We start from the raw sequence: 15,277 nt of genomic DNA on the forward strand, positions 1-15,277 counted from the left end.
GTGTACTCCCCACATTTATCCACAAGGATTGCATTTCCATGTGCTCTTAATTGCTTTTCTGTATCACTACTCTTCATACAGTTCTCCATCAGATAACTGATGTACATTTTTCTTTCCTAGAAATATTAGCCTGCAATTAACTATTTAAATGCACATCATTCAAATTAGCTCACCTTACCAAAGATTCTGGCAACAATGTGGAACAAATCCTTATCATGCATCACTTTGCAACTTTGTTTCTAATGCAAATATTATCTTACAAATTTGTAAACTAACTAATATTAGCCATTTTTAAATACTTCTGAATTCTTAATAATGCCAAGTAGAAAATGATCCTATTTTTCCCCAATTTAAAATGTAAAGTATCTACTAAGAGTGAAGATTAATATAGACAGACACTGAAATGAATTAAAATAGAAGTCTATTTCAGCAATATACTTTCCCTTAACTGTTGATAATGTGTGTTGATACCATAGAGTTAAAAGTGATAGGCAAGGGGAACAACAGTTTCACTTGAGGTATTTTACTCTGTAACAAATTAGTTACCTTGTTTCTATAGTAACACCTACAAATTACATTGCAATGATTTTGAACGGGGAGAAAATTCTTAGGGCAAGCAGAAAAAAAAGCAAAATTGTTTGCTGTACCAAGTTCTATTTATTACAGTGAAGATATTCTACTACAGCACAAGTATGACTTAATATAAAATAACAGCAAGTCAATAAATAAAAAAACAATGTGGCATATTCTGAAAAATATCTGGATAGAAGTGAGTCATATTCTAATGCTGGATAAACCCTTTCTCCTTCAATACATGAAGGAATGTTTTATTAAGGTAGCCCAAGCGATGTGTAATTCCCCACCAGCAAAAAGATACTATCATTACTTCCTACAAAGAGGACCCCACCCCTCAAGAAACTCAAGTTTTTGTACATACCCACAAAGCTGATGAAATGTTGCCATTGACTGGACAGGACAATTCTGTAGAAAAGGATAGCGACCTCCAAAAGCAGCAAAATCTGTTCATCAGAATACCGTGTTGGAAGCACTAGATGCTTCTTCAGTACTTTGCCATGGGTAGCTATTGCATAAACTGCTCAAAAAGTCTAAATGAATCAAATTACAATTTTATTCTTTATACAATTTCTATGTGGGGAAGTATTTCAGCTTTCTGCACAAGGCACCTGAAGCTCTAGCAAACTATCTTTCCTTTTTTTTTTCTTGGCTTACAGACAATGATTGCATTATTTAGTAGTTTTAATGCACTAACTAACCAGAAGTGCTGACGGACTTGCAGTAAATTAAGCATTCAGTATTCATCAAGCTGATCTGCCCAGATTAGGATAATGGCCAGCTATGCCATCTTGATAGGTCCTGTGGGAATAAATTATTGTAATGTTGGTTATAACTACACGGTTAAGATTGTGTCGACATCCATGGAGCAGCTGCAAAGTAATTTTTTAAACAGTTTTAAAACTGGACACTTATATGCAGCAGACACTGGAATTTAAAATCATAGAATCATAGAATAGTTAGGGTTGGAAAGGATCTTAAGATCATCAGCTTCCAACCCCCCTGCCATGGGCAGGGACACCTCACACTAAACCATGCCACCCAAGGCTCTGTCCAACCTGGCCTTGACCACTGCCAGGAATGGAGCATTCACAACTTCCCTGGGCAACCCATTCCAGTGCCTCATCACCCTTACAATAAAGAACTTCCTCCTTATATCCAGTCTAAACTTCCCCTGTTTAAGTTTTAACCCATTACCCCTTGATCCTGTCACTACAGTCCCTAATGAAGAGTCCATCCCCAGCATCCCTACAGGCCCCCTTCAGATATTGGAAGGCTGCTATGAGGTCTCCACGCAGCCTTCTCTTCTCCTGGCTGAACAGCTCCAACTTTCTCAGCCGATCTTCATACAGGAGGTGCTCCAGTCCCCTGATCATCCTCGTGGCCCTCCTCTGGACTTGTTCCAACAGTTCCATGTCCTTCTTATGTTGAGGACACGAGAACTGCACACAGTACCCCAAGTGAGGTCTCACGAGAGCAGAGCAGAGGGGTAGGATCACCTCCTTCGACCTGCTGGTCACGTTCCTTTTGATGAAGTCCTGGATACAGTTGGCTTTCTGAGGGCGCACTCAATCCCACTGTCCATGTCACCAACAAAGATGTTGAACAAGATCAGTCCCGACACTGATCCCTGAGGGACACCACTCGTTACTGGTCTCCATGGTATGGTTTCCATACTTTTTAAAGAATACATTTGCAAGATTTATTTTTTTTTAAGAATATCACATAAAATACTTCTTTTTGACGTGTTCTCCTTTGGTTCATTTTTTGATTATTTAAGTTTTTCTCTGTCAGGCTTCTGAAAGCTTTGCTTCTTTTTCTTTCTCACATGCACATGCATACACATTCTGAGATTTGGACACAGACCACTTGAATGCATCAGTAATCACTGCCCTTTGCATGTTATAGCACAAGGCTTACACTAAGCTTGCAACTTCAAGGAGTGCAGGATGGAGAAGTCAGCGACTGTCAGCCTCACAGGATGACTGTAGAGCAAATCCTCCTGGAAGGCATTTCCAGGCACCCGAGGGACACAAAGGTGACTGAGAACAGCTGGTGTAGGGTGACTTTACCAAGGGCCACTCTTTGATGGGAAGTGTGACTCAGCAGAGGAGGAAGAAGAGTGTGTGCTGTTTACCTTGACTTCAGGAAGGCCTTCAACATGGTGTTCCACAGTACACTTACAGTCAGACTGGTGAAATACAGAGTGGAAAAATCTTACACAAGCTGGATGGATAATTGGCTGCTCTGTGGAGTCCAATGGGTGTTGATCAGCAGTCCAAAGTCAAACAAAAAGATGGCTGGTTACTGCTGGTGTTCCTCAGAGACCCATACAGGGGCCACAAGTCTTCATACCCTCACTAAGGACCTAGACGAGATAACAGAGTGCTCTCAGTCCTGGTGTGATACCTCCTGGGGGAGGGAGTATTAATACTCCATCAGTTAAAGCTGCTATTCAGAGGGGCCTGCAGTTTTTTTACCATTGTTGGCTTTCTTAAACCTAGGACTTTGTACATGAGAACTGTAAAACCCACAAAGATCAGAAACAAATTCTGAAGACTGAGGGTATTACAGAATGAAAACTAACAAAATTTCATTTGTTCTCCTTACTCTCCTGTAGTTTAACAATAATTACTTTAGAGATGCACAGTAAGTCTGCAATCCTCATTTGCTGCGTGCTGAACTTGAGATATCTGGCATCTGATATCTAGAATGATCCTGAACATGGTAAAGTTAATTGTGAATCTAATTGAACACAATTGTGGTTTGAACATACTGTGTTAAATATTCTCTCAATATCCAGCTTTGTGTGTCCTACCTGGACATTCTAAATTCATAGATCCCCTTGATAAATTTTGTTTTGAAAAACTTGCTTAGATTTAATTTTCCCATCTGCAAATTGACATAAGACACTCTTTCCAATAAGCACCTTAATGTCTGTACACAGCTTAGATATTAAAAGAAGAGTAACCCAGAAAAGCATATGAAATAATTAATTTTTGTGCTACAGGATGAGGACAGGCACTGAGAGAACACAGTAAGGTCTAGTGTTCATCATGAGATGATAAATAATACCCAACCTTATTGAGCATGATCCCCATTTTACCCATTGGAGAGATTGCCTTAGGTGACTGAAAATATTGAAATTAAAGGCTGTAAACAAGATCCACTGAGGAATGCAAGCCCATAAGTCCCAAACAGATGATCTTGGAAACTACCCACACAGTTCCTGCAGAGGCACCTTGTAATTTTACTTTGCTCCCCTACATAATGTTCCCCTGGAGAAACAGCTTTGGGTATGCCTCAGTGTGGACAGAGCTAAGCAGTTTAGCATTTACTTCATGCTTATGCCTTTAGCTTGATAAACAAGAGACTTTTCTACAGCAGAGATTCTGGATGGCTTGGTACAGTAACGCGTGAGAAGCATCACAGAACCAGACTCCCTACAAAACATAACAGGCTTTCTCTCAGTGATGGTATAGGTGTCCATTTTTTTTTATGGCAGCATACTGTGGTGGGCCCATGTTCAAGTCTTTCATCAGCTAAGACAGATTCCCTTGCCACATGGAGTGCCTCCCACCACCAGGGTGGTGAGACCACATTACCTTTTCTTCACTGGGCAAAAAGCAAGAGAACAGCAGGACAGGGGTGTAAAAAGAATCAGATTCTTCAGCCCAGTGACGAGGGCACACGCCCGGAGACTGAACCTTGCTACAATCCATTCTCTACAGCTTGTTTTTGCTTTGCTGCATAACTTTTTAAAGTAAACTACAGGGAGAGGATTGAAACCTAGCTAGGAATCCAACATTTCTTCCTCTAAGACACTGACCCAACCACTGGATATTTGGTTTGGTGTTTTCAGCATCTTACTCTGTATGCAACAATAGCTTCAGTTGGAAGAATGAGGACAGTTCTCATCTCTGAAAAACCTGCAGGCCTGTGATTTGATTGTACTGAAAGGAAAGACGTTGAGTGTCAGTCTCCAGAGGCTAGAAAGTCTTGTCTTCTGTATCAAATGTGAATACTCTAACTTTTGAACTGCCAGTTAAGGAAAGCTACTATCACTAATTTTTAATCGCTACACAGTCAATGCGGTTAGACAGTCCCCAGGGATGCTTACAGAGAGAGGCTGCAAGCAAGAGTGCAGAGAGCATCTATTTTGAGGGCCTAGTAAGGCTCTGACACAATCAAAGCTGTACTAACCGCTCTGCAGTCTCAAGGCTGAGGTGCTTACAGGCATAACAAAAGCCAGACCTTTGGGGTAGAACTTCATTATCTACACAGCACCACGAAGGGATGGGAGAACTAGCTGTGAATGCAAGAATAAGAATACACTTCAGTCCTGGCTCCTGTCAATTAGGCCTCCTGGGCAGCTGAACAAAGGGTGCCTGCTGCAACAGCAAGCAACCACACTACAAAACTCCAACTTGCATTTCCGTTCTATGCTGCCTTTTGCTGCCTGTTTAAACGTATGAGCCTCTCTGACTTCACTTGGTTATCAGTACGTAGCACTAACTTCAACAGTTCAGGTATATTCTTCACCATCAACAGAGTCCAGAGGGCCTAGGGTTGTTGCAGAAGGTTTTGAGGGCCATAAATGTGGACCTCAACAAAGCTAACCCTTGAGGGAATCTTGAGCCATCTCACTTCTTACTCGTGTTTTCTTGTGACCTCACATTCCTTGCATTTCCCCTCTCCTCACCAATTTTAGATCCATGACAATACTGTTTCCAACTGTGTAACTTTGGGGATTTTCTCTAGAGGAAAATTGGTCACTTCTCCCTTGTCCTCTACTCACACACCAAGAATTTTCACAATTAAGACATTACAAAAACTGTGCCCATGAAACTTGCAATCTTCAATTTACTATTACCAATTGATGGCTATCTGTTTTAACAACAACCACAAAGAACTCTGGCACACTGATTCCAAGGGAAACTGCTTTGCCATATTAACAATGTAACTGCAGTTAAAATAAATCCATTTTAAAACATACAATAGCATTTGTTTTATTTTTTCAAGAGAAAACCAGTATTCTATAGGAAGAAAGAAGTAAAGAAGCCTGTAGGGCTTGTCTCTCTTCCAACATAGACAAGAGGTTGCTTGGTTTGGAGCACTGTGTTTTCTGGGGCATTCTATTCAGTGTAATGAATCCTGAAGACAAGCAGCATGTCCTCTCTCCCTTCAGGTAATGTAATTAAGAAAAACAAAACAGGAAAATAGCAAAATGTTGGTTATTACTGAAAAATCCCCAACCAATAAACAAACAAACGTGCAAAAAACCAGTTCTCTTTCTAATCAATTCTTGAATCCAGAAGCACCTTACCCTTTTTTCTCATCTTTCATAAAGATTCTCTAACTCCATTTCCTTTCCCCAGATGATTTTTTTCTCCTTTCAACTTAAGCACAAAAATATTTTTCAATTGTTTAAAATGAGAGAGCAGCAGAATAACCCGCAGTGCTCCACTGACACAACTCAAAATGGTGCTTCCACTACTGTAGCTGTGTCAGTGGTAATGTACAGAAAGGTCCCCTTCAAAGTTCCTTAGTGCTGACTCCACTGGTGAACTTACTTGTTGGTTTACACAAACCAATGCTACTGGTGTTTTCTGTTTGTTTTTTGTTTGGTTGGTTGGGGTTTTTTTTGGGGGTGGGGTGTTGGGGAGTGTTTTGTTTTGTTTTTAACCAGGCAAATCCTTCAGAAGGCGGTTTCCCTGTAATGCTGCATTAATTGTAATTAGCTTATGGAACTGATGGACAGAAGCAGAGCAGTTGATGTCATCTACCTGACTTGTGCAGAGTGTTCGACACTGTCCCACACAACATCCTCGTCTCTAAATTGGAGAGATATCGATTTGACAGATGGACCACTCGGTGGATAAAGAACTGGCTGGATGGCCGCATACAAAGAGTTGTGGTCAATGGCTCAATGTCCAGCTGGAGACCAGTAACGAGTGGTGCCCCTCAGGGGTTGGTGTTGCGAATGGTCTTGTTCAGTATCTTTGGTGGTTACATGGACAGTGGGATTGAGTGCACCCTCAGCAAGTTTGCCGATGACCCCAAGCTGTGTGGTTCAGTTGATACGCTGGAGGGAAGGAATGCCATCCAGAGGGACCGTGACACACTTGTGAGGTGGGCTGATGCCAACCTCATGTTTAGCCATGACAAGTGCAAGGTCCTACACCTGGGTCGGAGCAATCCCAGGCACAGCTACAGGCTGGGCAGAGAAGAGATTTAGAGCAGCCCTGCGGAGAAGGACTTGGGGGTGTTGGCTGATGAGAAATTTAACATGAGCCAGCTTCAGTGTGCACTCGCAGCTCAGAAAGCCAACCGTATCCTGGGCTGCATCAAAAGGAGCCTGACCAGCAGGTCGAAGGAGGTGATCCTGCCCCTCTGCTCTGCTCTCGTGAGATCTCACTTGGAGTACTGTGTACAGTTCTGGTGCCCTCAACATAAGAAGGACATGGAACTGTTAGAATATGTGCAGAGGAGGGCCACGAGGATGATCAGGGGACTGGAGCACCTCCCATATGAAGATGGGCTGAGAAAGTTGGGGCTGTTCATCCTGGAGAAGACAATGATGTGTGGAGACCTCATAGCAGCCTTCCAGTATCTGAAGGGGGCCTGTAGGGATGCTGGGGAGGGAGTCTTCATTAGGGACTGTAGTGATAGGATCAAGGGGTAAGGGGTTCAAACTTAAACAGGGGAAGTTTAGATTGGATATAAGGAAGAAATTTTTTCCTGTGAGGGTGGTGAAGCACTGGAAGGGGTTGCTCAGGGAAGTTGTGAATGCTCCATCCCTGGCAGTGTTCAAGGCCAGGTTGGACAGAGCCTTGGGTGGCATGGTTTAGTGTGAAGTGTCCCTGCCCATGGCAGGGGTTGGAAGTTGATGATCTTAAGATCCTTTCCAACCCTAACTATTCTATGATTTTCTATGGTTCTATGATTTTTTTAAAAATACAACTTTGTGCAGAACTTGGGACTTCAGCCAGAGCTTGTAGCTAAAATAAGCAGAAGTCCCTGGAACCTTCTCTGTGATGAAACTAATGCAATGAATGCCTTTATTAGTTGGGCCTTCTATTGAAGTTAAGTGTACTTTGTTAGGGATGTTATTTTTATGAAGTCCACAATGTGCTTCTGGCATCTTTTTATTGCCCCTCCTCTGCCCTAGGAAGTTCCTGTATTATTGCATATCATTATTTTGCTCCTGTGAGACCTTAGGAGAAAAGTCTGTGAATCATACTAGGAGATTGTCTTCTCTTTTGCTGGCAGGGAGGAAGATAATGTGTTTTTTTCAACACACAAGTACTCAATGAGCTTCACGCCATTACCATGCACATCAATTTGCAACCATCCCGACAAAAACACCATTGCCAACTGGAACTACAAAGAACTCCCTAATAGGTCTACTAAGTACAGCAATGAGTATCTCTGCTAATGACTTTTGGAGGTGCCCTTGCAAATTCAGATATTTGCATCAGCCAGGGAGATAAAGTTACAGAAAGTCTTCGGTTAACACATTCTCAACTAAATCCCCAAGCCTTAATTACCATGGAAACTACTTATCCTTAAGGCACCAAGGAGAGCTGAAATATTTTCTCTTAACAAAAGTGGGAGTGAAGCCAGAAAAAAGGGGGATTGTGCATAATGAGGCTTTTGATCTTTCATTTACATCTATGTTAAGTAGAAATAACCTGTAGGTAGAGAAGCAACCTAGAGAGTTAAATTTGTTTATAGGACAGCAGTAGGTTTCAGACATTGTCTAAGACTATGTCTCAAGTTCTAGATCTTTTTCCACTATCTTCATGTGTTTATGTTAACAGGGTTCTTTTTCACTTGTCTAGTAAAAGAAATCTAATAACACAAAACAATATTTGTATATAAAATTAGATGTTTTCCAAGCTTTAAGACAATCCTTGGGACACATGGAACTAGTCAGTCTCACTCAGGCTCAGAATTTTGCATTCTGGGATTGAAAATGCCTCTAATAACCCAGCTTCCATCACTCTCCCAATCCCTGAGTACTCAATTTCTATAAACCAGAGTAGTCTTTACTGTGCAGCAGCACCTGCATACCTCTAAGATGGAACATCAGATCAGGAACAGAAAAACTAATTTCTAGCTTTACTTCAATTAAATCTCTTTCATTAGCTGTAGGGGTTCTTGCATTTTCATCTACGTTTTAACAGGTTTTAATGGAATAAAAATGATTTTCAGGAGCATCACCATAAAACCCCCGTGATTCCTTTCAAACAGATGCTTCCCACAGCTTAACCCACTGTGACCAAATAAACGTCTGGAAGTAAAACGTATGCTTATGGGAAAACACTACTGGGTCGTGATGCTTTATTAATGTAAATCCGCCGGTGTGCCATGTTTGTTCAAAGCTTAGTATTGTCACCCCTGACTATAAGTTACACTTTAGTAATAATTTCTTTTCAATCCCCTTATCTCGAGGTTTGCTCCCTGCTGAGCAACCAGCTCAGCCATTTAAGGTACCCGCAGCGAAGCAACAGGCTGTGCAAGTACCTCAGCCCGCCTTCTCTGACTCTCTATACGACCGCCACCGAGGCCCAGCCACACCTCCTGGACGCACCGAGGCCGAAACATGACGGCAATGGGGTAAAAAGAAGCCGTTTCCCCACGGCGTTAAAACCTGCAACCCTTGCGGCACGAAATCCCCCCCACCCCTGCGCCAACCACCTCCCCGCCCTTGCCTCGCCCACAGGCAGCCAGCCCGTCCCCTCCGCGCATGCGCAGAAGCAGAAGCACACCTCCTGCCCGCCGCCTCAGCGCAGGCGCAGACGTGCTCTCCTAGCGGGCGGGGTAGAGGTCAGGGGTGAGGGGTCAGCGCCTTCCCGGCGGCAGCATGGCGGGTGATGGCAGGGGCGCGGCGGCTGAGGATGCGGGGTCGTCAGCCCCGGCCCGGGTTCTCTTCCCGCCGACTTTCAGCGTGTCCGAGATCAAGAACAAGCAGCGGCGGCACTTCATGTTCCTTCGATGGAAGCAGCAGCAGAGGAAGGTGGGGGAGGAGGGCCCGTCGCGGCGGCCGTGGCGGGAGGGCAGGGGGTGCCCGGCCCTGTCTGGCTAACGGACTGCTCTCCCTCTCTCGGTAGGAGAAACTCGCCGCCAAGAAGAAGCGGAGAAAAGAGCGAGAAGCCCTCGGAGACAAAGTAAGATCTCCGGGTCCCGCGTCGTGGTGAGGCCGCCCCGCCGCGGGGACGTGGTGCTCCGCACCGGCGTGGAGGGGGCAGTTCGCTTCTGTGATAATTCTTCATCTCAGCCTTGTGCTGGGGTTCTTCAGTGTCGAGAGTCAGACGGGGCCTCCACAGCCTCCAGTGGAGAAGTGGTCTCCGTGCCTGCTGGCTGTGGTAGCCTTCAGCGGCCCTGTGCTGTGTAGCGGAGGTATCAAACAGCTGAGCTTGGGGATGTCGTTGGTACTGAGCTAAATGATGCTGTGGGTGGGCAGGATGAGTTTCAGACTAATGAGGGCATAAAAGCAGGCCCTTCCTGAAATGTAGTTTCTGGCCAATGTAATTGCTATTTTACTGTGTTGATGTTAAAAATTACACTCTAGTAAGTAATTTTTATATAAATTAAAACAATCAGATCTGGCCAAAACCCTGCCCAGACCAGTTGTCAAGTTGTTTCCAAGCCTAGCCCCTAACAAGGTGTTTGCTTCTTTTCCTTTCCTTCCAAAAAGTGGTTTGACAGTTAGCTCTGAGTTTCTGTATTACCGTAATCTCCCAAGTAAATGGGGTAAACATTATAGGCTACTAGTTGTTCAGTTGTAGATGTCAAGGCTAAAATGCATTGCTGTTAAAAAGTAGAGCTTTTTTATTTCCACAGAAGATAAGTGGATAGAAAGTTCCCCTCTTTTTCTTTTGGAAGCCTGTTTCTTAATTAGATGCTGCTACCACAGTAACACTGCTTGATTTCAGTCTAATTAAGAGCTGACATATAACCAATACTACTTCTAGTTCTGTGTAGAAGTGTATGCTGTGTCATGGCGGTATGAATGTGGTTTTTGCAATACACTTAAAAATCACATGAATGTGTTAAGTTAATGAACTTATTTATTTTAGGCCCCTCCAAAAGCCATACCAAAGACTATTGAAAATCAGAGGGTATACGATGAAACAACTGTAGATCCCAATGATGAAGAGGTAACTGCTAAATTTCTGCATGTGCTGTTAAGTTAAACATTGTTTGTGGTGGTGGTTGTTTTGTTGTTTGTTTTTTTGTTTTGTTTTGTTTTGCTGGTTTGTTTTCCAAGAAGGGTCATAAAATAGATTGATGAAACTTAACGTTCACCACTCTCCCATTAAGATGTTGATTACTTTTTACATGTGCTGGGTTCACTTAAGAGGTGATGTCATTCTTTCATTATCTGTATGAGATAATTGCCTTTTAACTTACTGTTATTGATAGTATAACCTGCCAGTGTTCATCACATTAGGTTCTTACAAATGCAAACCCCACATGCCTTGTGATGATTAATTATAGGGTAGATTTCAAGAAGTGAAATTTTTCTTAACTAAATTCAATTTCATCAGAATTTAGATCATATCAAACAATTGCTCTTCAATTATTTCACATATGGTGTATTAACAACATTTCTGTTCCTCCAGGTTGCTTTTGATGAAGCAACTGATGAATTTGCACCATACTTCAACAGACAGACAGTTCCCAAAATTCTTATTACAACATCAGACAGACCTCGTGGGGTACGTATCTTTTACTTCGATCATTCCAAGCAGTCAGCTGGTTGTAAGATGTCAAGGTTTTCATCCTATGATTGGCAAATGAAAGTTTTAAAATACTAGCTTTCACATGGACTTTTTTGTGCTGTTTTGTGTAGTGACCATCAATAACTTTGTATACGTAGGTAATCTATTAGTTTCTTTAGAACTGCTTGTTCCATCATAACAGAATCCAAACCTCATGCATATTTTTTTGTATGCAAATTACCTGCAATAACTAATTTGGAAGATTACTGACTTTTGTGAGAACCATAAAAGAAGTGGTTTTAAAAATAGGAGAAGTACACCTCAAATAGTTTACCTGGAAAGTCATACAGTACTACCTGATGTAATAGATATATTGTATTTTGAAATGTTGTGAAGTTTTTGCTTTTGGGATTTTCCCATAATTTCTGCTTTACTGTGATGGAGGGAAAAAAAAATCCTTTAAAAAAACCTAAAATGTCCTTGGTGCGCTGCAGTCTTTATTGCGAGTAATTTTCTTTTCCACTGACTGAATGAAGTAATTTAATAGCTTGTCTTCATATGTTTATAGAGAAGCCGGTAACATACCATCAGCAGGCAGTTGGAACAGGCAACCCTCCATTCTCCTAATACTTGAATTTGTTGCTCTAATTACCACATTGCAATTTAACTCACCTGTTTTGCAGAGAACAGTGAGATTCTGTGAGCAACTGTCTACTGTTATACCTAACTCACATGTCTACTATCGAAGAGGACTGGCTTTGAAAAGAATTATTCCACAGTGTATTGCAAGAGACTTCACGGATTTAATAGTCATTAATGAAGATCGCAAAATACCAAGTATCCTTTTGTGCGTTTATTAAAATAAATATACTAGCTCTGGGCCTGTTAGGGAAGGAAAATAATTCTGTGGTATGCATCAAAGATCTACTTTATTCTGGGTTTTTTTCTCTTCACTGTGCAGCTTACAGTGTAACTGCCATGATAAATCACTGTGCCAACTTGTGTATCTGATGGCTAATGGAATATGAAATTATTAAAGTGTATTAGCTTTTTTAGTTTAGTTTGTAATGTGTAGATTAATTTAACAGTTTAATTAATAAATTTTTCTAATCAGGAAATTCTCTTTAGTTTTGCTGACTAGATAGAACATTAGTAATTGATAAGTGAAGAAGTGATAAACGGTAACTGATTAGCTACAAACAATATTTAATGGACATCCTTCAGAACACCAGCTAACTAGTTTATGAAACTGTGCTCAAATACATAATGAAACCTTGTAAATCAGGCAAAGATTATGGATGTACTTTAATACTGCATTTTGCAGTTAATGTTCTTCTATAAACTACATGTTGAATTTTACCAGCCTTCTTTTTTTTTAACTCATTGAACAGATGGTCTTGTTTTAAGTCATCTGCCTGATGGCCCAACTGCTCATTTTAGAATGAGTAGTGTCCGGTTGCGTAAAGAAATAAAGGTGAGACTCCAACAAAACTTAAAAAAAAAAAAAAAGGGGGTAGTCTGTTGTTTAATAATAAATATGTTCAGTCTATTTGAACTGTCAAACCTGTGCTGTTGTACCATTTAGCTGATCTTGTAGTTTTTCGTAAGTTGACAGGAGGCCAAGGACTAGTATAGTCTACTTCCATAAGCAAAATATTTCCATTTGCATAGTTATTTGCAGAATTTCTTTAACTGGCTGACAAGTATTCCTACAGTCATGCAAATAAATAGCAGCTGATAACCTTACATCAATAGGGAATACCCAATGTATAGTATACACACAAATAGGGGGTGTGTATAAAAGTATACTAGAAATATCCAAGTATATGCACAATAGGATGTGTATAAAAAGTATACAAAGGGATAAAAGATTTCAGTAGATGTTCCTAAAGTAAACTTAGTTTTGCTTACTCTTACAGCCTTGTTAATTCTTCTGTAGTAAGTATTGCTTACTTAGCCCTAAGTAATTTGCAGTAAAATGTTTTTTTTCTTGTTTGAAATAAGTAATTTTTAAACTTCATCTGTCTTTAATAAGAGTCCTATATCCTCTTAGTTGGTGTTAATACAGAGAAGAGTGCTGTTGTAGGTAGAGAGCATTATTTGCTGTAACAGGTGCTGCCATGAGTGGAAATAGGTGCAGGAGGAAATGTAAGATTATTTGTGCTTTTTCATTCAATTTACATTGTCGAACCAAAGATCCTTATGTTACTAGTTGCTCCTTTGCTTGTATATGAACTTAAGTTTGAGGTATGTAATAACATGCCTTAATAATACTAGCCCTCTTGTGAGAGGCTGGCCATGGTTGTCTTCCCCCTTTTATTTCAGATTCCTTTTTGATAATATATTAAAATCCTTTTGTATTCAATTTGTTCTTTGCGTTCTTACCTGTTACTTTCTTTTCAGCGAAAAGGGAAAGAGCCCACAGAACATGTACCTGAAGTAATCCTGAATAATTTTACAACACGACTTGGCCATTCTATTGGGCGCATGTTTGCCTCTCTCTTCCCACATGATCCTCAGTTCATTGGAAGACAAGTAGCTACATTTCACAACCAGCGAGACTACATCTTTTTCAGATTCCACAGGTGATGCTTTCCACAAAACTCACAAATGAGAACGTTCATAGATAGATTCACAGAATGGTTTGGGTTGGAAGGGACCTTAAAGCTTAACCAGTTCCAATACCCTGCCACAGGCAGGGACACCTTCTGCTAGACCAGGTTTCTCCAAGCCCTGTCCAACCTGGCCTTGAACACTGCCAGGGATGGGGCAGCCACAGCATCTCTGGGCAAATGTTCTCGTAACTTGCTTCTTAAATTTTTTATTTTTTACTTTTTATTTTCTTTCCCCAAGATATATCTTCAAGAGTGAGAAGAAAGTAGGAATTCAAGAACTTGGGCCACGTTTTACATTAAAGCTGAGGTCTCTTCAAAAAGGAACCTTTGATTCCAAATTTGGTGAATATGAATGGATTCACAAGGTATGTCTAAGTAGTGAAGTAGTCCTGCTTGGGGAGGGAGGCTAAATCTGACATGAAGTGTAACCACAAATCTTAGCCTAAAAAAGCAGTATAAATGCAGTTCTCAGTACATGTTCAACTGAAGTATTTAGAGGTATATTTTGAGAAACATGTAGCCAATGTATCATGAACTATAAACTGGAGTGGTCACCCTTGTTTGTATCCTGTTGCATGAATTTGCTGGTTGGTAACTTTTCTTTTGAATTGCAGCGACGAGAAATGGACACAAGTAGAAGAAAATTTCACTTATAAGGGACAGCTATCTGCCAATTGCCCGTGCCCAGAAATACAACTGCTTCGAACTATGGATTATCTGAGACTCCTAATGAATGGTAATGATATTGAACAGTATCTGTCTGCGGATGCAAACCTTAAAACTCTACAGGAGCACATCAAGTAGGATGCATCTTTCTCCCTATGTTTGTAGCTAATCCAACATGACGAGGACAGTGACTCTTTTCCAGTTTAGCAGGAAAAACTATTGCAGTGTCAAAGCAGCCTGTAATTTAGCTATCACTGAAGATGTGCCATGACTGCTGCTGTGCTGTAGAGATAGATAACACTTTGTAACATCAAAGACAGTAAATATTTTGTTTAAAGATATTCTCAAAATAAAATATTTGTTATACAGCTTTTTATATTTTTCTCTTCAGTAGCTAAACCCTGATGTCTTTCATTTATGAGGTAAGACAGAAATATTTTAAACCTCTTTCTGACTTACGGTATGGCGATAGGTTTCCAAAAATAGTCTCCTATCTAGAGACCACTGATTAGGTTGTATGCAATCCAGCATTGACCGAGGAAGTCTTGTGGTATTTTATTTCATGAACATCTTGCGTAAGACAGCTGTGTTTCTGAAGTTACAAAAAAGCATTTGACTCTTAAAGGTATCTCTTCTGTACATGTCCTATTTAGAAGAGGTGTATACCCAAAGCAATTGAAAAGAAGTAACACT

At 41.0% G+C, this 15,277-nt stretch overlaps 1 protein-coding gene across 1 annotated transcript; it reads left to right on the top strand.

The window, feature by feature from the left end:
• The first annotated feature begins 9,418 nt into the window (after positions 1-9,418).
• Positions 9,419-14,956, top strand: RPF1 (ribosome production factor 1 homolog). The gene is made up of 9 exons (XM_061345210.1): positions 9,419-9,595; positions 9,690-9,746; positions 10,659-10,739; positions 11,205-11,300; positions 11,987-12,140; positions 12,695-12,777; positions 13,707-13,888; positions 14,157-14,283; positions 14,533-14,956. The coding sequence occupies exons 1-9, from the start codon at positions 9,443-9,445 to the stop codon at positions 14,572-14,574; spliced, it is 975 nt and encodes a 324-aa protein (XP_061201194.1). The 5' UTR covers positions 9,419-9,442; the 3' UTR covers positions 14,575-14,956.
• Positions 14,957-15,277: the final 321 nt, after the last annotated feature.

Source organism: Neopsephotus bourkii, unplaced genomic scaffold, assembly GCF_033783945.1.
Source record: "Neopsephotus bourkii isolate Nb327-2 ecotype Australia unplaced genomic scaffold, CSIRO-AGI_Nbou_v1 NB_234, whole genome shotgun sequence".
In the NCBI taxonomy this organism is placed as follows: domain Eukaryota; kingdom Metazoa; phylum Chordata; class Aves; order Psittaciformes; family Psittacidae; genus Neopsephotus; species Neopsephotus bourkii.

Coding starts and splice junctions, on each gene's coding strand:
- RPF1 (XM_061345210.1), top strand. CDS start 9,443: ATGGCGGGTGATGGCAGGGGCGCGGCGGCTGAGGATGCGGGGTCGTCA. Junction 12,141..12,694: donor TGAAGATCGCAAAATACCAA/GTATCCTTTTGT, acceptor CTCATTGAACAG/ATGGTCTTGTTTTAAGTCAT. Junction 14,284..14,532: donor AATATGAATGGATTCACAAG/GTATGTCTAAGT, acceptor TTTGAATTGCAG/CGACGAGAAATGGACACAAG.